Below are 24,648 nucleotides of genomic sequence, written 5' to 3' on the forward strand. Positions count from 1 at the left end.
TGAGAACAATAATAAGCAATTATTGTTGTTGTTTAGTAAACTGTCCGAAGACAGGTTTGAACCTCATAAGTAACACCAATAAGGCATCACTCATGAAGCAACTAGGCCAGGAGATAATGGGGTAGGGTGGACAGTTCCTTTCCCCCTTCAATGCATACATCGCTGATTAGCTACATATTCCTCTAATCAGACTTCAGATGCATACAAACAATTGTTCTTCCTCTGACACATATCGTGAAGTGAGATGTACTGCCTGATAATAGACATACATATCAGCCAGAACCTCTATCAGAGGTAAAGCAAATATTAATATATTAATATTTCGAGAAAACTAACATTATTCTGAGTGTGAAATCAGGGCTTTTCTTTTTTTACTTCACCAGAGTGCACCACAGGTAGTGGATCCACATTACACTCGTAATGAATGATGATGGAGAATTGTTGGGATGCCACAGGGGAACCAGAGTACCTGAAGAAAACCCATGTGTTGCCCAGACCACGGGCTTGCCCAACAGAAGTTATACTTGGGCTGGATAAAAAGTATGGCAACAGTTCGATATTTCTGACATGGTACACAGGGGTACAACATTTACGTACCTTCTATATAGTCGCCCCCCTTATTTATTACCTTTTGCCAAATGTTTGGAAGGCGTCGTACACCATCAGCACATCCATCTTTGTTGATGTTCCGTACTGACAGCCCTAAAGCACGGATAAGTTCATCTCTGATATTGTACTGGGTCCCTCGCAGTGGTTCTTTCGCTTTGGTGAAAAGATCATAATCACATGGATCATATCAGGTGAGTACAGTGGATGTTCCAGTAGTCCGCGTTTTCCGTCTGCCTTGGAGGTACAGCGTGGTGCAGTATTACCCCATCAATGTCATATGCTACAATGAACATCTCCTTCACAGCACTTTGTGTAGGGCGCACTTTCTTTGGACGAGGAGAACCGGGATGCTTCCATTCATTTGATTGGCGTTTCAAGTTTGGTTCATACGAGCGAGTCCAGGTTTCGTCCATAGTGACGATTCGTCCAAGAAAGTCGTCACTTTCCCTTTGGTACCAGTGCAACAAGGCCTTCCCGGAACGCTTTAACCCATCGTGCAACTGTGCGATATGGCAATGCTGCATCGCCACATGCTTCACGCAGTCCCTGAAAACATTTTTACGCACTATGACCTCGTGCCATTTCAATTTTGATCCAGGAACGTTGCTCTAGTTTTGTAAGGATGGTCTTAGGGCACTCGCACTATCCCTATGAAAGTGAACGTTCTACACACTGCAGTAGATTGGAGTACTGTCGCCGCTGGCTGCACTAACTCATCTAACAGTCCTTGTTCATGTCCACACAGCTGGCAGCTCTCGAACGCACCATCGTCAGTGTCGCCATTACTTTTTATCCAACCTATGTAAATTCAGGGTAGAGCAGGATTTAAACTCAGACCCCCTCACTTAGAAGCCCTGTTCCCCAGTACTGAGTTCTCTAGTAACATGCCAGTCAAATCAAGACATATTCTTACTTAATGCATATGAAACAGTTCATAAAATAATTTGTATCCCCAAAATCATTACTTTTGCAACTGTGCTGTAAAAAAGTAAAGGCATATTTACAGTATGTCGTCTTTTATATTTTATGTTGAAATCAATGTATGAGAAACTTCCAAATGTATTTACCAACATTTTCAAACATAGAAGACGGTGATAAAAAATGCTTTAATATCTAAATCTTATGCCATATGAAAGGCTAAAAGTGTTTTCATTGAAATGATTTAATGGCTCTTGTGTTATATTTCGATACATTTTTTATTGATTCTGCAGAATTAACTTGGTCAGTAATCGTGATGATGATGATGATGATGATGATGATGATGATGATGATGATGATGATGATATACAATCACAATGCAACAAATAACAGAGACGTTAACAGATATGTCAGAATTAAACCACTCTGTGTTAATCTCATGATCATGGTGCTGAACACAAGAGCACACTGAGCCAGTCCAGCACCTCATTTAGCTCATTAGTCAAAGGTAGCACCATGATCAACATCCCTCTAATCCACAAACGATATATGGAGCAATATTTACATGGTAGGATTTAGAGCGAAATCCCACTCTATTATTATAAATGAAATAAAAATATCGAACAATTCTCAGTGCCTTGTAATTGCCTGCACAAATTTCAGAGCAGTCAAGATTGGTTTCATACCATAGGAACTCATTACAGATGTGTATCAGACTTCTTTACAACCTTCATAACCATCGTGAGTACCCACCTGGTAGAAACCAACATACTAATCTATGACTCTTATTATGTACCTGGAGGCACTACTCAACAGCAAATCCACAAGTTTCTTCAACAGCCTGTGTAAGCTTTTCATACATCTTCTGATAGTTCTGGTATGGTGGAATATCAATACGATTGAAGCATGTATGTGCCTTTGGTAAGTTCTCCAGAGGAGCATCTACTACATGGATTGTAAACAAACGAGGACCTGCGGCACCTGTTGAACCTGCACATAATAATAAAAAAACAACAATAATCATTATACGGGCTATTCCATATGAAATCGATCAGTAAAAAACCTCGCATTTTTTTTATACTCTAATTTTTTCCCTACTTATACAAGGTGCTGAGGGGAGTGCATTTTCAAAAATATACTATCGAAAGTCAAACGGTTTTCGTATTATTGAGCGACAAATTTAGCGTATTTTATAAAAACAAGCTTCTTTCAGCGCCCAGAACTCTGGAACCATTTACTGCAGAACATTGAATGAGAGCTTATTTTGAAGCTGACATTTGGTAGGTTATGTTAAGAAGTAATCCTTATTTTTTATTGTACACAGAGAGACAGATAATCTAATTTTACTTACTTTTAGACTTTTTGGCCATTAGTAAAAATGTAAAAAAATATTGAGAAAAAAACTTTGCATTATTAAGAGGGATTCGGCATTGTTTGCTTAGTGGCTAGGCAATAAGTTTCGAGGGTATTAAATAAATTATTTTCACATGCCTAGACTTGAACGGCACAGTACCGCATGCACTGGCCGAGAGCTCAAGATAAGTGAGCGTTGGGCGTCATTTTACTCCTGTGTTTATGAAAACATGTGATAAAGCTAGCCCAGCCATGACTGCTAGACGACACATCACGCATTTGTCTCCTGGCCTTGCTTGTCTCGACTACCTCCCGTCTCACAGTCAGCTGGTTAGTTCACGCGCGTACTATTTATTTTCTTTATTTGATATTTTCAATACTTTCTTATCAATGTACCACCAGTAAAAAATATGTGTTTATTTGTACTTTCAATGCGGAATCTAACCATATATTTTAAAAATATTTTTTCGTGGCCAAAGGCATCTTAATGAAGAAAGATCTAAATTTCTCCATTTCCATAAAAAGTAAGAAAAACTGTTTACATGTCAATATAAACTTTAACTTCTCAGCATCAAAATAAACCATGATTTTGATCATTGGGTGAAAGGGTTTCGGAGCCACAACAGTTTAAAGTTGCTAATTTTATGAAAATACGATAAATTTAAATATTATTAATTTAAACACTATTAAGTTCTGATGCCTCAAACTTTGCACAAAGCATTATATCACAGTTGTCTACGGACAGAAAAAGTTTCATTGTATTTAAAAATTGCAAGGTCAATTTTCTCTATATTTCGGTCGATTTGAGATGGAATAGCCCATACAGTGTAATATTTGTCTCTTGTAGTAACGTGCAACTGCACTTCAACAATCAATCAAGTAGGAGGTATTCATACACGGATTCGGGGAGCCATTCTGTGATGGTTCCGACAAAAACGTGTATTGTGCTGTGAATTTTGGATATGAAAAAAATGGAAAGTTTGAGTGGTACATCTAAAAGCTGTGTGAACAATCCGAACAATTTTTGTTACATGTGCGGATGTTCTGTAATGAAGCAGCATAAAAGAAACATTACCTAAATGATCAAGAGTTGATATCTGGCCTATTTTAAAAAGAAATTAGGAGATCAGGACAAAAATTTTGCTCCACACATCATGTAAAACTTGCACAGAAAATCTAAGACAGTGACATAACGGGGTTCGTTTCTCTATACCAGGGTCAATGGGATGTCTCCATGTTGGCTGACTACTGCTGGTGTTTAATAAGACACAACTCTCGTCAGGACTACAAACACTTGCCAACTCAGCATTTGTTTTCAATGAGACAGAGGAGAAAATAGTTTTCCTAAAGTATGTTTGAAATTTCGTGATTCATTTTAAACTGTTGTGTCCATACATTTGAGATTTTATCATGTTTTGCAGTGTTTCACGCAGTTTAAAGTGCACTTACAAATTAGAAATTATTGAACAAATTAAATATTTTTTCACATGGCAAGAAAAACTGGAAGTAATAAGAAAAAAAATTAAGTAGATTTCAATTCAGCATACCAAATTATATTTTGGGACCTGTTCAACCCCATGCCACAAAACAAAAATTTAGTTCACAGTTCTGTGTAAAATTAACCTAAAATCAACATCTGTTTTTAATTGTTATCAGAACATTCTACTCATTTTTGTATGGCATGTGCTTGTGCATTCTCAAAGACAAACCACATTTTTTTTTAACTATTATTTTTATACCAGTATGCATTTTTAGGCTTTCATGGCGACTATGGCCAGAATTATGCTTTTGGGTATTCCACCATGTCCTGGAATTTCTAACACATCGGAACCACATACAGGTTCCATCATCAGGGCAGACAGAGAAGACTGAACTCAGTTGTCTGGATTAATCAGGTGTAACGAGTCCAACAGAGTAGATAATCCCTCTGGTTTTAGCTATTTGCCCTGATGATGGAATCTGTATGCAGTTCTGAAACAGGTACTGGAAATGTCAAGTTCCAGGACACAGTGGAATACCTAAAAGCCTAATTCTGATTTTTTTTTGCACTGAAGCATAAGTATTTCTTAGGAAAATATTTGGGGCTAAGAGAGATGAAGTTACAGGAGAATGGAGAAAGTTACACAACTCAGAGCTGCACGCATTGTACACTTCACCTGACATAATTAGGAACATAAAATCCAGACGTTTGAGATGGGCAGGGCATGTAGCACGTATGGGCGAATCCAGAAATGCATATAGAGTGTTAGTTGGGAGGCTGGAGGGAAAAAGACCTTTGGGGAGGCCGAGACGTAGGTGGGAAGATAATATTAAAATGGATTTGAGGGAGGTGGGATATGATGGTAGAGACTGGATTAATCATGCTCAGGATAGGGACCAATGGCGGGCTTATGTGAGGGTGGCAATGAACCTCCGGGTTCTTTAAAAGCCAGTAAGTAAGTAGGAAGCATAGGTATATTTGTCTTCTCTATCTCAAAGTTCACTGCCAACTATTTTATACCGAGACTGTAAAGTGACAAGAGATGCAGCAAAATATATACTTATATCCATGTATCGAATTAGTATGAACTTATCACTGAAATGTGCATTTACATGGACTATAGAACTTAATTATTTTATTCCAAAAAATCTGAAGTATGTATTTATTTTGTGACAGCAAATCCATCAAGTAGAAACAAGAGTAAAGAAAGGAGACCATGCATGGAAGAAGCTGCAGGAACCAGAGAAGAGGCGGCTTGCGGGGTGGTAACACAGACTGAGAGGTGAGCGAGTGAATATCGTGTACAAATAGTGCAACTGTCCTTAGGTAGTTCGAGGCGCGCTAGAGGAAGTGACACAACATCAACACTGATGAGCTTAGCGGATTCTACCAAGGAGGATGAAGTTGAGACGATCAATTATAGATAATAGGCAATATAGAAACATTAGCAGAAAAAAATTATGAACAATCAAATACAAATAATGATAGAAGTACAGAACAAAACTATTTACTAAGAGGTAGCCAACAACAAAAACTAAACCTTCCTATAATCAGAAAAAAAAAATTAATCTGAACAAGAAAGATATATTATTTAGTTACTTACTTACTTACAAATGGCTTTTAAGGAACCCGAAGGTTCATTGCCGCCCTCACATAAGCCCGCCATCGGTCCCTATCCTGTGCAAGATTAATCCAGTCCCTATCATCATATTCCACCTCCCTCAAATCCATTTTAATATTATCTTCCCATCTACGTCTCGGCCTCCCCAAAGGTCTTTTTCCCTCCAGTCTCCCAACTAACACTCTATATGCATTTCTGGATTCGCCCATACATGCTACATGCCCTGCCCATCGCAAACGTCTGGATTTAATGTTCCTAATTATGTCAGGTGAAGAATACAATGCATGCAGTTCTGCGTTGTGTAACTTTCTCCATTCTCCTGTAACTTCATCCCTCTTAGCCCCAAATATTTTCCTAAGCACCTTATTCTCAAACACCCTTAACCTATGTTCCTCTCTCAGAGTGAGAGTCCAAGTTTCACAACCATACAGAACAACCGGTAATATAACTGTTTTATAAATTCTAACTTTCAGATTTTTGACAGCATTTTTAAAGACAACATCAAATTAATTTGTATATACAAGACTTTTAATGTCAATAAGATTAAACATAGAATAAATTTAATAAAAAGTAGAATAGAATTAAACAAAAATGTGAGCATGGAAAAGAATGTTGTAACTGTAATTAATATTGATTTATGTAATTAATATGTCAAGTGTCTTTACATGTATGCTGCAAGATGTATGTATAAATGATAAGCAAATAACTTGCTGACAATTATGTAGCAAGTATTGAGACTGACCTACATACTGAAAAATACCGAGTCAGCTATTGCATAAGTGAACCTATAACTAAACATAAATATGAAAGTTATACAACAGATTTAGAAGATTAAAGTAAAAACAAAAATTGATTTTAAAAAATTGTTTATGGTAGAAAATTGTTAAAAGGAGCAGATAAATAAGTTTTAAAGTTTTAATGGTTATCACGATTGGTTTAAACATGCACTAAAACCAGACGTAAATGCAAGTTTGAACCAATAAATTAATGAGATTTGCGATAGATTAAGCAGTTTAGGAAATTGTATATTTATTATGTATAACTACTTTTTGTATATAGATCATTTTTTAAATTATTAAGTTTGTACTTCTGTGAACTAATATCAATAAATCTAATCCTAAATCTATTTTGTGACAGCATTATTTCTTCCCAAGAATCAAAAGAAGCACATACCCAAAATCTGTCCTCACAGATCACTCAGAAATAAACATGTATCAGGCTGGATTTAAGATAACCAAACATACCCTGCAGAGCTTTGAATCCTTGCAGAGGTACTCGAGAGCTACCAGTAACAAATTGAAGAAGTCTTGCTCTCATTTCCTCTCCGTATTCTTCAACTATCTGCCAGAACCACCGCACAACTGGTGTTTCTGGTGTGCAATGCTAAAACACAAATTCAAACAAACTGATAATAAATGAAGTTAAAATTACACACTAAATGTAACAATGTACATAGCAGGCAAGTTCATAACTGAGAACTCTGCTATACATTATTCATTACTGCTTAACAGTAAAATCTTGATAAATCTATAATCACCTTAATTTTAATCAATCAATTTTATCACAGAAAATATAAAAAGTATTTCAACTGAAAAGAAAAAAAATCAAACCTTAAGGCGAGTATAGTTTCGCCAATCATTAATGTCAATGGATCCAAGACCTCCTATCACTAGTTCCAATTCCCGTTCATCAAATGGACGTAACAACTGCGCTGGTATCAGTTCAGTGAAGCCTTTCTGAAGTGCTAGAAATTGCTGTTCTATACCTCTCATGAATCGATAGTTAACATACAACCTGTAAAACACACAACACATACTAATATCTTAGCGAAACATTAATCAGAAACATAAGAAACTAATAATTTGTTACATAAATTTTTACCAATGGAAACATACAATTGCAATCATTGTCTTTGCCACTACCACTTTTAGCATAAACCTCAAAATGACATGTAAGCAAATACTACTTTTAAACTAACAAAAGTGAGATTTCAATACTGTTCATTTGTTTTCTATTTCCTAGTAAATATCTCTTAAACCACCAGTACTAATGGTTTACTAATTTTTTTTTCATAGAATTTACACTCACAGCTCTTCTTCTACTTACTTCACATATTCTTTCTTGTTTTCTTCAGTAACTAAGACATCTCGACCACCAGGCTTCAGTTCATGCACCCTCAACACTCCAAAGCTGTTGTGTTCAACTGAGAATGTTGTATCAATAACTCCGGTCATGTTGTTCTCTCTAATTCACCAAAGATGAAACTAAGTATTATAACATGGCAATGACATTTTTTCTGTTTCTTAGAATTCACAATAAACATAACATATTTTTTTAAATTTAATTAAATTACTCATTCATACTTCGTCAGAAGAATTTATTGTTTTAAATAATTGGGATCTTACATATATGTACACCAGTTGTTCCCAAACTGTGTCCTGCAAGAGCATCTCCATGTGCTCCAAAAAAGATTAGAAAGAAAAATAAATAAAATAAATGTGACAAGTTAAAAATTGTAATGTTGTGCAATCTCGAACTGTGTCTATGTAATGGGTAGGAATTATTTAGCTCCTGCAGCATGTTGTGAAGCAGTTAGATAACAAGTATTACAGATCGAAGTGCATGTCATACATTTCCTCAGTCACCTTTGCCAGCACACACGTTTTCGTAACACAAAAATCGAGAATAACAATGAAGACACAGACTGGACATGGCAAAACTAGACAGAATTGATGGTGCCACGCTAACCCCGTCTCCTTTGTGTGAACTTAGCAGTACTTTCAGATCCAACTGTTAACTTCAATACCTTTCCAGAATATTATTTGAGAAGTTTGTAACATGTACTAAAACTTCATCTTTCTTTGCACCGAAGCCTGGATCCTTAAAAAAAACTGCCAAAATCACAATCACAGTACTTTCATTGGCTGTAAAAATATCAACAGCTAACAAGTATGTCCATATATTAAGTTAGATGCAGTTCTTAATTTATAATTGAGGGGCTCACAACCAGAGTGGACCAAGTCCACCAGTGGTCAGTTTGTGGATTAATACAATCTCAGATGAAGAAAACTTAGATTTATTCATTGTCATAACAAACCAAGTCCATAACTCATTTGTTACTCCACAGAGGGCAGAAGCATGAGCCAGGAACTTTAAGACTCAATTTCTCATAATTATTCCAGAAGGACTTGGTCCACTCTGGTTGTGAACTCTTCAATTATTATTATTTACCCCATCCCTATTATTATTATTATTATTATTATTATTATTATTATTATTATTATTATTATTATTATTACTACTACTACTACTACTACTACTACTACTACTACTACTACTATTATTATTATTATTATTATTATTATTATTATTATTATTATAATTATTATTACCCAGCTGATATGAATATTATTTTTCAATTAACATGTGAAAGATGCAGCAATTGCTAGTGCTAGAATTAGTGGGCAGGATGAAAAGTATTTGGATGGATCAACAGTGGGCATGTCAGAATTTCCTGAAATGTTGAATCAACTGCCTAGTTTTTTGGAGACCAGTGCCATAGGGAAAAGAATAGTGAAAATAAAATACTACAATTGAGGACCGTTTTTGCAAAACTTGCTAACTGAAAAAACTAAATGTTACAGGAGACAAAACACTGTAGCAAGCAAAATTTTGCTGTAACTCTCACATAGCAGAAAGAAAATTTTGGAAAAACGATCACACTTTGACACATTACAATGAAGAGAAATAATCAAATTTTACTAAGACGCCTTTAACATCATGTAGAGGCCTGCCTTATGTTAACGAATCCATCAAAATCTAAATTTTGCAAATTTTGCAGTTAGCAAGTTTTGCAAAAACGGTCCTCAATTCTACTTGGATATTGGGTTCGTTGAGACCAGTGACAACAATCCATAGTGCATAATTTGCAACAAAGTGCTGTCAAACAGTGCAATATTCTCAGAAAAAATGTGCTGTTATTTTGAGGGGTCTACCCAGAATGTGAGAAAACTGATTTTTTTCTGATGGAAGTATGGTGAACTTACACAATCCCAGAAAATTATACATTTTCAGACAAAAATAATTAGAGCAAAGCTTTGACAAAAACAATTGAGATAAGCTTTGATGGCATCCTACTTAAGTCAGTTACTGCTGAGTTGATCAAGCTGGCAAAGAGCGTACTATCATTGAAAACCTTATTAAACCTTATGTAAGCTGTATGGAAAAGTCAAGAAACTAGTAGGCATAGTTACTCTGACGTATAACATAATCTCACGACTAAAAGGAAATTAGCAGAGGATGTGAAAGCGTCTTTACTTTCATGAATAAAATGCACTATATTTTCTCTCCAAATGGACGAATGAACAAATATGACATCGGTGGCAATTTTAATACTGTTTAGTATCTGTGAGTTACATACTTGGAGACTTTTCAAAAGGATCTGCTTCTCTGCAAGCTGTTACCAACTAACACAAATGACGCTGAAATTTTAAAATTAATAGACAGATTTTTCATATTAAGTGGCATCCCATGGGATAACTGTGATAACTGCATTGATGTGTGCACAGATGATGCAAAGGTCATGACTGGGAAGACGTCTAGTGTTATCTCAAGAATAAGACGAAAAGTCAAGAACCAAAGCAGTTTCAACAAGTCAAGAAACAATGGATGTTCTCACCACCCTGAGGTGGTATATGCAAGTTCAACTGGAGAGGAGGGGGCATACAATGCTTCGTATGCAATGAAGAGACGGGTGAAACAAATTCAAATGCAGAAGAAACAAGTGCAAACAAAGATATCACATTTTTTCATACAATGTACAGTTAATTGTAATTTATTTTGTGTTAAAATGATTAAATTGTGGCCACATTAGAGTGATTGATAATTTTGAACTTTTAAATCCATTTCTTTCATTCTATTGATATTTCACTGTCCAGTGTTCGAAAGGAAAAGACACTTTCTAAGATATATCTCGGACTGCAATTTAAATTACTGCACACCCTTTTACCATTTACTTAGAAAAAAATGTTGTTATAAACAATTCACAGAGTTTATACACCACATCCACGCAAGACTGTAGCTATTAAGTGTATGTAAGTAAATTAATGATGATATAAAATCCTAATACACTATCTAAAACAAGGTGTCTCTCTTTGGGACATAATAATAGTAATAACAATAACTATGTTTGTATTATAGATTTTACTATTGTTCAGTATTTGATGACAGGTATATAGTTTGTAACTGTAAGTAATTTTGTTTTTTTTTTTCTTTACTATCGCAAACCACCGATATAATAGGTGTTTAATTTGTAACTAAGCCAATTTTGTGCATTATCTCTTTACTATTGCTTAAAATTATGTATAAAATCGCAAATTTATGTAATATTCTTGCAATCTCTCTACACCTTCGATTATAATTTTCTAATTTTATTTAATTTTGTTTTAACTGAATGCATAACGTATTTAGTATTGTTTACTGTCTATTAATTAGTGTATTTATATTGTAACTATGACTCATGCCTACTATTACTTCTTTAAAATTGTGTATTATCTCTACATAATGTATTTCACATGTAACAAACTACAACCCTAATATACCAAAGGTAAAATAGAGTTTCAATATTTGGATAACAATAATAATAAATCTATTTCTTGAATTTCCTGCCATTTACACTTTCTTGTAATTTACATTTTTCCCATCAGTCCTTTAAAAAGTGTAAAAAAAAAAGGAGGTTCCACAGTACTTAAAGTTTATGGATTGTGTTTCTGATGTGTTCATAGAGAGGAAAGAACAATGCATGGAACCAATTTGGAGGGAAATGTGAAGTAAGCCTGGACTCCTCAGTTACACTTATACCTAGCTGGTCACTTATTATTATCATTACTATCTAAATGCAGATTTTAAATTTAGAATTAATTTAAAGCAAGCACTCTATCATTAAACACTCACAACATCCAGGTAAGACTGCGGTGTAGTTCTGGATCAACTCCTTCAATATCATCCAGTGTGATAGGCTTGTTGAGCAGCATTTTGTAGAAGGGTGTGGTGAAGCCTCCATCTATATAATGACCATGGAACACTGCAATGCCAATGATACGCCCCACAAAGTGGAAGTATGACAGATGCTCCTGTCATAATCAACACAATACAATCATAAATATTACAGCAAATAAGAGTGAAACTATGAATCCTACATACACTCTATAAATAAAACTATATGAACTTTATTGACGCAATAAAAAAAAAATTAAATCTTGATCAGCAATCAAAACACAAAATACCACACATTTTTGATCAGTTAAGACTGTAACTGAGGCAAGCTATTAATAAACTAATGAAAAGGTAGGACAAGAAGATAAATTAAATTCGTAAACTACTGGAAAATTATAAATTTCCATATTCACAATAAGACTACAATTGTCCACTTACTTCACTAACCTAACACCATTACACCAAAAAGCAAACAAAATCAGAAAACTCACTGGATTAATGCTACTGTCTGGATTGATTTGTAGGGTATAGTTGCCTTCACGGGAGTACTGAAATAAGCCATATTGTGGGTTCAGCATCTCATGGCTCAATAAAAAGAGCCACTCTCTTGCCACTCCCCCATAATCCAATCCTTCTTCTCCACGAAATTTTACCATCAGTCGCTTTCGCATATCTTTTGGTCTCATCTTCATAACTAGTCTGTAAGATTCCTATTAATGGAAAGCAATAGTTATATAAGGAAAGAACTTAAGTTTGTGTACGAATATATATATATATATATATTTCATTTGACTATTTATAACTACAGAAGAACCCCTATTGTCCGTCACCCTATTAACCGATTGACAGATATTATAAGACGAATTTTTCTCTCGCTCTCTTTTCCTTTGCTACACAAAAACTGAACTAATGTTTATAAGAGACTAACATCAATTAATGGAAACAATGCAGCAATAATGATTGTAAAACCAGTTTGTTGCTGTGTAAACATTTAAAATATCACGTTAAGAATGAAAAGGATTGGAATGAGATTGGAAATATATCTTTAACCTACTTAATGTACACTTACTTTTTTCTTCTGCAGTTTATTCCTGAAAATAATTTCATTAAGATCTGTACAGATGCTATGAACAATTTGAGTTACTGACTCTCTCTGACAAAACTGAATCAAATAAAAATGAGTTCAAATTTAAGTTGTCCATTTTTAAAGACTCATAGAGTTCTAGTATAAATGGATTCCATACTGACGTAAGAAAGTTTTCTTTACTGAATTTGAGAATTCTAAAAATTCACTCAAGAAATCTGCGGCATTACATAGCAAAATTCATTAACTGTTTCAATTACTCTTAAATTAATCATATCTTTTGTAGGAGAAAGAACTTCAGATAATTTTTACTTCAGAAGATACATTATAATACAGGCAGGAAAAGAAAAGCAGAAAGAAAATAAAGTTCGACTATGGAACAATTAAATAAAAAGGGATCAGAATGCTAAATATATTAACAGTAGGTTTTATGTGAACACTTAAAAAATGCAAACCAGCCTGATGATATTTAAAAACAAACATTCAATTTCATTTTCGTCGAAATAGTTAATTTCCATGTGTGCTCACTTTCAATTACAAAAATAAACAGCATATTTGTTTTAATATAAGACAAGATGATAAATAACTAAAAAATTGTGAGGCAGGAAGAGAACACAAGCACACAAATACCATTCCTCTCAAAAAAATTTACGAACTGTTTATACTGTCTTTCCTTTCATCTTCAACGAGGAGCAGAGATGAGCAATGTGTGAAAGGCGAGTGCCAACAACAATAACCAGAGTACTGAGAGAAATGACCTACATATGATACACACAAACCGTAGTGAATACTGAACCAACAAACAACACAGAAGAGAAGATGAAGTGGTAAGTGAAGAAATGAAGGAAGGCTTCATGAAAATAAGACAAGAATTACCAGATTGCAGAAAGGAAATACCAAGCATGAAGGCAAATGCGAAGGTCAACACCAAGAGGATTGGGGAGCTACAGCTGGAAAATAAATTAATGAAGGATGAACTTATTTCGGACTAAAAGAAGATAGATGGAAAATTAGAATGGAAACGTATGATATAGTTTGTAAAGTGTTGGGCGAGCTATTCAGTTTAAATTTTAGTGAAGGTCACACAGAAGACACTTATAGACAAGGTAAAGGAAAAACTTGCCCAATTCTAGTAAGATTTATAAGCTTGGGAGTAAAAGAAGTGATTATGAGTAAACTGAAGAATCTTAGAGAAAAAAGAATTAGAAGTGAGAATGATAGCTACGAAATGAGAAACAGAAGAAAATTATTATTACCAATCTTATTAGCGGAAAAAAGAAATGGGCACTTCGCAATTATGAAAAAAGACAAACTAAAAGCAAACAGACAATGTACGAGTTGGAATATTGTCACAAAAATTTGGATCACCATGAGTTTGGGACAAAAAATCAGTCAAGGAGAGGAAGAGTAATATCAACAAAAATCCAGAAAAGTTGGACAGGTGGAGATGAGACTGACTGTGCTAGAAGTCTGACAATATAAAAACTGGAAACATACATTTAAATAAAATAAGGTCAAAAAGAATTTTTTTTTTGTGTTTGGCTGCATTTAGTTATCTAATGTAATATGCTCTTTACAATCTTCTATTATTAATATTTTAATATCAATGCATCATTATAGAATATTTTGCATGCTCACCTCAAATATTTCTGTTCGAGATACCTCCAGACGACAGTGTCCACTCTGGGGTTGAAGGGCTTGCAACTCTGCTCTCAAAACTTTTTGTTTTGCCACCAGGTCACGTTTATATTTGGGGAGACTTTCGTTATCTTGCAGATCTTTGGGCAAATCACCCATTCTCACAACAGCAGCTGACTCAGCAGTAGTACTTCCACTGCACCCTTCTCCTATTGTTCGTTCATTTGATTGGTCCATTATACTATTATTATTAGTTGGTGAAGGTACAGTGGAAGTGGAACTTGAACTAAGGCTAGAACTAGACGGATTGTTGTTACTTGGAGAACTAAAACCAGAACTTGAATTCTCACTTCCTATAGGATCTACCCGAACACTGCTAGTGTTTGGTGGTGATGGTGATGTTGTGGCAGCACTTGTCGCTAGAGCCACTTGGTTTGTCAGAGAGGAAGACGTTGGTATGTTTTGCTTCCTGAAACAAAATACACACAAAAAAAAAATTGCATGAAAATTAATATTTCGATGAAAAATAATGAAGTAAAAGTTAAATATTTTAGAATACAACACCAACACAGTACTTACAATTTTCATTTTATTAAACATTGAGCACATTATTTGGAATTTTGTTAGGGAATAAACACATATAAGAAAATTACACAGAAATTATTACACTACATATCCACAAGGAGACCAACTAAGATATACATAAACAAGGCCACAATGATCATCAAATTCAGTGAACATTAGGATTACAACAGTAATCCAAAATTCTGACCCTTCAACCATCAGGACAAGCCACAGAAAAGTCGCATCAATGGTTCAACACTGCACTCTGGTGTTCATCCAGGAAGCCCAGGTTCGATCCCCGGCCTGGTCATGATGGAGTTTGTAGTGGATAAAGCAGATGTTGCAGAGGGGTTTTTTCTCAGGATACTCCTGTCTCCCTCTTTCACTTCACCAACAGTCTTCATCTTTCCATTTCACATATCATTCACAATCGTTAAAAATATGCTGGGGTCAAATCTTTTGGTGGGTAATATGGGTTTCACCGCTGATATAGGTTCCAAGAACTTGTAACATCTGGACCCTGAGATTTCTCAGGTTTTTTCTGGGGATGTGACCTGGTTATGTCAGAGCAGAGCTGAGGAAAGATGGCCTGCCTATCAACATTGGATTTAAGAATGTCATCTAGGCCACCTGTTAGACTGTGAACAATCATTACATTTATGGGGTAACCTCAAAATGTCAGCCAGTCAAACCACAGAAAAAGCTAATTAATATATTAATTTATTGACTAAATTTTAAACAGGAGAATGCCTAACTCATCCCAAATTCAAGTTCACAAATGCATGAATCAATGAGCTCAGCAGATACTTTGAACATATGGTTCTGAAGGTCAATCTGAAGACTGATTAACAAGATAAATATGAACGAAATACACAGAATTGTATTTCACATCAGTGAGAGTGAGAGAGAGAGAGAGAGAGAGAGAGAGAGAGAGAGAGAGAGAGACAGTAACAGAGAACACCAGTTCAAAATTATTATTAAATTTCTTCCAAAATCTATACATACTTTACATTTTAAGCAAGTATTTCACATGGTTCCAATATCAGCAACACGAAATCTTTGTTCTTTCTTCAAAAAAGTAAGAGCATAAATTGGTTACGACATAATTTACTCACTTCATAAGATTTGATATCACAGAGCCAGATAGTCGAGGATCTGTAAATTGTGTTGTGCGATTATTATGGTCCACATAGTAGATACGTCCAGAGGCAGTTTGGCGCATTTCCCAACCAAGAGGTAATGGTCCTAGCTCAGCTAGTAGATCACTTGAACCTACTGCGAGTTCTCGAGGAATGCGAGGATCATGCCACGTACTCACTCCACTGGGTATGTGGTAAAAATATACCTGCCCTTGTTGGGTTGTACGTAATTCTGAAACAAAAGATATATAGTTCATATATGCACAACTTATTCTTATTATATTACAGATTTTATCATTTCAGCAAATTCCTTAACTTCAAGACAACGTCTTTAAGAAAAGATATTAACCCAACTCGCATATAACATAATTTGAGTGATAAAGGAAGCATATTAAGTTCAAAAATCTCACCATAACCGGGTGGCAAGTCACCAGGTTGGCTAGGTTGGTGAACACGACCCATGGAACTGCCTCCATTTTGTTGTTGATGATGAGAATTTCGCTGCTGTCTCGAAGAACGTCGTCTTGATGCTGATATCTGACTACCTGTGCTATCTCGACGACTACCTCCATTCTGAAGTTCATCTGGCACCCGTACATTGCGACGTTGATCACGTTGTTCCCTGCCAAATATCAGCAAATATTAATGTGATAAAAAACTCGGATGACTATTTTATACAAATATCACATTTATATTATCTTGATTTAACATTCTCACTTCAATAAATCTGTCAAATCATAACATCAAAATTATGGTCTCTTTTACGATTGTAAATGATGTTTCATTTAACTCTAATTAGGATTTCAACTGCAGAGATTATTCAGTATCGAAATTCAATGCGAGCAAGAAATGGCCGACACATTTTCCTCAAGCTCTCTATCAGACATGATTCTTTTACATGTCATAAATCTACGACACTAGACACACAGCTTTTCTGCTCTCACATAGCCATAGCCTTTGGCTGGGTGTGTACTCGCAAATCTTGAATGTAATAGGTAGAAATGATATCAACTAGATCACCAAGGACAACTTTACAATCGTGTATCACCAAATATACATCAACACATGCATGTGAATGCAATGCTCATATTCTTTTATAGATATATACAACCTAATTAATGACTTCATAACTTAAACATACAGATACAAACATATAATTACATATATAACTAAATTGAAAATACAATCAGTGCAAGAATTTCCCCACAATATCTAGTTACTATACCTGCTTGGAAAAGGACAATCATAGAGGAGGCAAAGACATGCGGCAAGATATGGAACGAGGTTAAAATGTTGGCAAGGAACCGAGTTAGATGGAGGTGTTTTACAGATGCCCTATACTCCTGACAGAGCAGGAAGATATATTAGTGAAAGTGTTAAATTAAGTTAAATTAACATTTTATTTTAAAATATGTTATATCGAGATTGAAACTGGAGTAGTTACATTTCCACAAGCTTGTTCTAAGCTACAAGCTCTCTAACACACACATATTCGAATTCTTACCTTGCACTGCTATTATTATTATTGTTGTTATTGTTATTACTATTACTGTTATTGTTACTATTTCTTGATCCTTCTCGAGAACTCTGATTGGACATTACACTTGCACTTGGAGATACACAGCCATTCTGATCACCACTATTATGTAATCCTGAACTTGAAGGTGAATTATGTGTTGGAATAATACCATTGTAATGTGGCCTGCAATCATACATAATTTATTAGAAATGTGAAATTTCTAAAATGTTATAATACATTTATTTTACTGCAAAGCAATGTTGTGAAAAAAAGCATGAAAAATAATTTGGTGTTCTTGGGATACCGAATTAAACGATGACAATGAGAAAGATACATTAATTTCATGACATATCTAGTAGACTATCTACAAGACACTACCAATGAAGATAACATATGCACATATTTTCTAATTTTAAACCACAGGCTCACATATCATAGTAAAGAGCTTAAGAGAGTACAGTCATGACAAGAAATTTTCTGAAATACTTATCCCCAAAATTTTGAATGATGACTATCATCCAATTACCTTATGTCTTATAGGTATCGCCCTAGATCATATATGTAACAGATAACTCCTCGCTACGTTAAAATCGGCAGCACTTTGAAGAGAACAACCGCCAGGATTGCCACCCATCCGCCGTAAACGAACACGAGATAGCAGCATAGTCGCTAATGCAATTCAAATGGGAATTATTACGTGACTCCTTATGTAACAACTAGATGGCAGCATAGTAAACCTGACAAAAGTTGTTAACCTCAAAGCCTATAAGCCCGACATATCTGTTACATATATGATCTAGGGTATCGCCCACAAAAATAATGCTGGATAACTAGATTTTCTCCCATTGCTACTATTTACAGATGTACAAAAAATATTGACAGACAGTACAAATATCAGAGCTCTTCCATGACAACAAAGTAAATAAAATTGTGTTGTGTAAGAAATAGTCTTCAGTACAACTGTGTTGCTTTAAATTTTCCGAAGGAATAAACAAGAATAAAATTCACTTTCAAAATGTGAATAAGAGAGCATATGCTAACAGAGATAAACAGAGAGTATAAGACATACACCACATTGACTACAGCTCCAAGGGGGAGGCAAAATTCAATATAAAAATACCACAATTAAAAAAAAAAGTCACAAAGATGATACATATTTTCTCATCATTTTTACGTGCTTCATAGTAATTCAGTTCCTCTATCATATTGTAAATAATATCTTTTAGAGTTGAACTAATATTCCAAAGACATGCAGAAATGAAATCATTTACAATCCACCCAAATAAGAAGAGCCTGGATTGTACACAAAAGATTACAAACCCATAATTAAGACATCTGACTTCATACATAAATTGTAAAGTTTAAGCAAATGCATGTCATTAATTTTGCACCAATGCACATGTAACATTATTTTTCTACCAAGTCTAGCAAAATGTATTTTATCTATGGTCGTGAAAAAAAAAAAAAAAAAAAAGACAACCATGTGATTCACAACTACCTAAAATCAGCAACATTCCTGTTAAAAACTACTAGTGGACACAAGAACTGACCGTCATCAGGAAACTATTACTAGCAAACAAAAGGCAATTCAAAAGATCGAAATGTGCTCCACTGCGCGAAATATATAAAGAACAGCCAGAAGTCACGGGAAGTCATGTTTAGAGAATAGGAGGCCTGTCGGATATTGGGATTTGGTGTTTTGCCGAAAAATTCTGAATAAAATGTTCTCAATGAGAGGAACCATTGATTGTGATGGAGCCAGTCAAAGCTCTGGTCTCTGCAATGAACGGCATCTTGTTGGTGACAAGAGAATTTCTAAGTATTCTTTGTTGACTGATCATTAGGAGCATGAAACAAGAACAAGTTGAGCATGGATCACACAACAAAAGCATAGGTTGCTGAGTTGGATGCCAGGAGGACTAAAATTATTTGAAGTATAGGAAGGTTCAAAGTCACACACCACAATGTCAGCATCACAATCACAGCATATCTATAATGCCTGTGTTCAGTTTATATCTAATATCCATCTTTATGATCATATATCACTGTCTTTCAATGAATTGTCTTGGCTTCGGCTGGCTACAGACGCAGTTTGCATTGCCTTTCTCTTCTCTATCAGATTTTACACACATCAACCCCTGAATACTTTACATCACGATTTCATAAACTATCCACACATCATAATCTGTATACCTGGTCACGACACGACACTCTACTGTCAGTCCCTCTTCACAGAACTCCTGCATATTCGTCTTATACAAATTCTTGGAATTCACTACCTACAGATGTTAGGGGCTGCCCAACCTTAAATGCTTTCAAGTCCAAAGTGAAACATCTTACTTTAGAATGCATAAGTGTACTAGGATATATATTAAAATTCACAATTGTAACTAATTTATAAAGTAATCATATAATTTAATTTTTCGTCTAGTTTAAAAAGGTACTCAAGTTCGATAATCCTCTGGTTTATGCATATTTTTTCTGTTTAGATCCTGTCTTAGGTATACCTTTAATTTTCTGTTGTACTAACATTTAATTATAATCATGTACTGTATTTCCTTTTTTATCCTCTGGTTGAGTGGAAGAGAAGGCCTCATGGCCTTAACTCTGTCAGAAAAAAATAAAGCATTATTATTATTATTATTATTATTATTATTATTATTATTATTATTATTATTAGTATTATTATTATTATTATTATTATTATTATTATTATTATTATTATTATTATTGATGTCTTACTCATGGCAAATAATTTGGGAGTATTAAAATGAAGTCGAATACTTTTTGATCAGACCTAATATTTACCAAAATTAGTATTTAAGAGTGATACAAATGTCAACAAGACAATAGTGGTTCATGACGAGATTCTAAGCATACTTCTTTCCTTTCATGTTACTGTAACTCTACAAGTGTGGAAATCTACCCACGCATAACAAGGTCAGTTTAGAATTAGTCCTAATTCTCTAAAAGGACCATTTTCCACTTATGTAGTCATTTGACAAAGAGAGGTAAACATTTTAGAGGCTAAAGTCGGAATGAAGACTAGAAATAATTCTGTACATATTAATTTATTTCTCGAAAGAAGCCACTTTTGTTTTCGATACAAACAACCATTTTTCCAGTTTACTCTGCATAGGTAATACATAAAATCAAGACATCGTCCCATTTTTCTTGAACTAGAATGCTACTGTGTACCTGTACTTTCTATTCCAAATAGAAACTCATTAATTCGTTTTATTCAAGATTATATTTCTCGTGCATCATTTCAAACAAATTGGTTCATGGACAATGGATATGAAAAAAAAAATCATAAACAGTTTAGGAGAAATCACTATATGCAGATACACAGGCAACATATTCAAAACAGAGGCTTTTTATGTATCAGGGATGTTTTTCTCTTAATAGGCCTTCTCTGTATAAAATGAAGCCAAAGACAATTCAATGGCAATCTTCAAAACAGAACACTAATATGTAGCTACAGAACAAAAAAATATCTTTATGTAACCTCTAAATTAGTACATAGAAACTGCTGTTAATATTCAATTTTCCTAAATCTACTTCTTGTTCAATGATTCATACAAGAATTTATTAAGTTTGATGAACATGATGTGTGGGTCCGATAAGCTCTTTTGCAATAATTGAATAGATATGTCCGTCAAATTGCTTATCAAAATCACAATGCTATGATTAGCAAAATATTACAACATTTACAGTGTTAAACGTTTTTGGCATAAACTCCCATCTTTGGAACACGTAAAAATATAAGAATATGAATACTTTGTGTGAAAGCATTATGACTAAGATACATGTTGATTACATACTAAAATATTTAAAAACCAGATTGTATATGAACATGGACACATAAAAAGAATTTATTATTAAATTTAATTTAAATATTATTTCATGTCAGTCAAAGGAGTGAAGAATACTGGTGGGGAATTATAATGAATACTAGGCCTACATGTCTTAGCAAAGTAAGTATCATTATAAAAATGTTAAACTTAAATTCGTCTTTATGCAGACAGCTTTAAAACTTTATAAACGAAAAATTATCAATAGCCTATACAAATGCTTCATATTTATTCAAACACTTGCATGTTTAGTCAACAGTCTGACTGGTTGGAACCTCATAAGCGACACCAACAGGACATCAATCATGAGTCAACTACGCCAGGAGATAATGGGGTAGAGTGGTCAGTTTCTTTCCCCCTCCACTGCATACATTGCTGACTAGTAACATACTCAAACACATAGGCTAAGCAACTTATTTGCTTACAATGACAAGCATTGTAAATTACTTACCTACTGGGTCTTACCCACTGTGTAGTTCGTGTGTGATGGTTTACATAATATAGTCTTCCAGCAGGTGTTCTACGTTCTTCCCAACCCTCTGGTAGATCCTCTGGACAACTCAAATCGCCTAGTGGATCTACCACAGCATTATGACCACCACCAGCTACACCGCCATGTCCATCACGAGATAATAAGGATACTACAATTTGACCTTTAACTGGTTCAGGATCTTCTGAACTTGCTTTACACAGATCCAACCGTTGATCTAACACACAAACAACAAAATCCATTAGAAACTAAAAACCCTACCTACCTACCTACTTATGGCTTATAATTCCACATTATATATTTAAATCTTAGAAATTTAAGAACGCAATGTATGAAAAAATTCTTCTTAGTATCACTAGTAAATATGAGTAATAATTCTGCTATTTTTAAACAGTTATTTAAGAACGCTGTACCAAATACAGTTTGAGGTTATCTAGCATTGGTGGAATTGGTTATATAGCAAAAGAGTATTTGGCAAGAGGATTCTGAGGATTCGCCTGACATAGTCTTATAATTGAGAAAAACCTAGGGGAGGGGGGAGAAGAGAAGAAGTAATAAGCTAATGCTACTGCGTGATTCTAACTCACGTCCAAGCACAGTGTCAGATCTCAAATTCAACTCTCCACTCTGAGCTAGGCCAGTAGCTAGCTGCCACTGCCGAAGAATAGGTCTGACAATATGGTAGTGAAGTGAATGTAGCTACTAAACATCAATTTGAAGTTTACCGAGCTTCTGCAGACAAGATCTATCAGCAACGCGACGAAATATAAACTAAATTCTCAAGCATTATCACATTCAAAATTCAATTTTAATAAAGAATTTAAAAATAAATCGCACAGAAAGTTCTAAGGTGCCAGAGACCGAAAAAGCAACTTCCAGAATTCACATTTCACATCTACGAGTAACCAATCTTCAATATGCATATTGTACAAGAATTCTGTACCTCAGTACGCCTACATTTAACATTATGCAGTAATAAAGATGACAAAATTACTCACAACCTGTATCCTTCAGGCGTTGAATTGTGTTGGACATGATACGAACACAACCCAAGAAACCGCCACCTTGCTTTTTGTGTATCTTCTTGTGGTTCCACACACTGATTGTAATGCCATCACCTTTGCCAATATACCTACAAGAAATTATGGTATACAGAATCGGTACGCTAAAGCTGACAGGTACAAAAGAAATGTCAAAACAATAGGCTACTCACAGATCATAATGCTGATTCCACTTAGGATCGAGGGTTGCTTTGCATGTGTCAGTGCTGTGACACTGGCCCGATCCATCAACACTAATCTTGGCAAATGGATCGGGCAATCCTATGTAAAAAAAATATACGATTAATTATTGTTTTCAAACAAATCATTAAAAATATGTTTTATAGTTTTATCTTTATCACAAACATCATACTTACTGAACAAGTCTTTCCTAGCCAAATTTCTGGCACAAAGAACTGAAAATGAGAGCATACAAAGTTTACTACTTATAACTATAATTGACAATTAATCATAAATCTGAATTCAAAACATAAGAATCAACAGAATGATCGAAGACAGTACAAAATATACTTTTTCAGCCAAGAGACAGTGAATTAAAGGGCCTATTATCTATGTTTAATGTAAGTAGCCATATTGAAATAGGCCTATGCATAACAAAAACAGATATGTTCACAGATCTCCAGACACTAAAATCATGCGATAAACTATCATTATAGTAATTTTCATTAGTAAACTCTATGTATTTACTTGTCAAGCGTATTTTCATGGCTCCATTTCTCCTACTGCCGCCTGGATTAGACATATTTTTTCATTCATTTAGTGTCTACACATTTATCACTAATTAGTGAGCAACTAGCCTAAATGGGCCAACAACGTACACAAATATATTCGTCAAAGAAACTGCACTTCTCAAACGTTAGGGACAAAAGTGTAAAAATATACTATGACAAACATTTACAATTTAATTAAATAGCTGATATTATAATTATACTTCACACGAATTTAATGAAAGTATTATGTAACGTATATATTATAATACTACAATTTCCATAACTTATCAGGATGACCAATTGGTTCTATCAAATCTCTTTGGATTTCTGTCTCCAAAGAGAAAACATACACATATTTTATTTGAACATCGCTGAGTAGATGGCAGTAGTAACGCAATAGATACTCTTTAAATTTACAACATGAAATTTGTAGAAATTAAAGCTAGGTATAATACTTTTCCATATTTATACGTTTTGTGTTCTATATCTTATCGTACGACAACTGGAGACTCTCCAGTGGAGAGGTTATATCAGCGTCGCCGGTGTGCCGGAATTTTGTCCCTCAGGAGTTCTTTTACAACGAGAGGCTCACATGCCAGTAAATCTACTGACAT

General features: G+C 34.6%; 1 protein-coding gene across 1 annotated transcript; it reads right to left on the minus strand.

Annotated features, from left to right (window-relative positions):
• Positions 1 to 1,353: 1,353 nt before the first annotated feature.
• Positions 1,354 to 24,353, minus strand: Smurf (SMAD specific E3 ubiquitin protein ligase). Its single transcript, XM_069829110.1, has 15 exons — positions 24,012 to 24,353; positions 23,681 to 23,719; positions 23,477 to 23,585; positions 23,262 to 23,395; positions 22,225 to 22,480; positions 17,905 to 18,102; positions 16,811 to 17,022; positions 16,377 to 16,632; positions 14,698 to 15,166; positions 12,467 to 12,685; positions 11,934 to 12,112; positions 8,088 to 8,225; positions 7,592 to 7,775; positions 7,226 to 7,364; positions 1,354 to 2,517 (listed from the first exon to the last, which is right to left on the minus strand). The coding sequence occupies exons 1-15, from the start codon at positions 24,064 to 24,066 to the stop codon at positions 2,333 to 2,335; spliced, it is 2,772 nt and encodes a 923-aa protein (XP_069685211.1). The 5' UTR covers positions 24,067 to 24,353; the 3' UTR covers positions 1,354 to 2,332.
• Between the last annotated feature and the right edge of the window lie 295 nt (positions 24,354 to 24,648).

Source organism: Periplaneta americana, chromosome 6 (assembly GCF_040183065.1).
Source record: "Periplaneta americana isolate PAMFEO1 chromosome 6, P.americana_PAMFEO1_priV1, whole genome shotgun sequence".
In the NCBI taxonomy this organism is placed as follows: Eukaryota; Metazoa; Arthropoda; class Insecta; order Blattodea; family Blattidae; genus Periplaneta; species Periplaneta americana.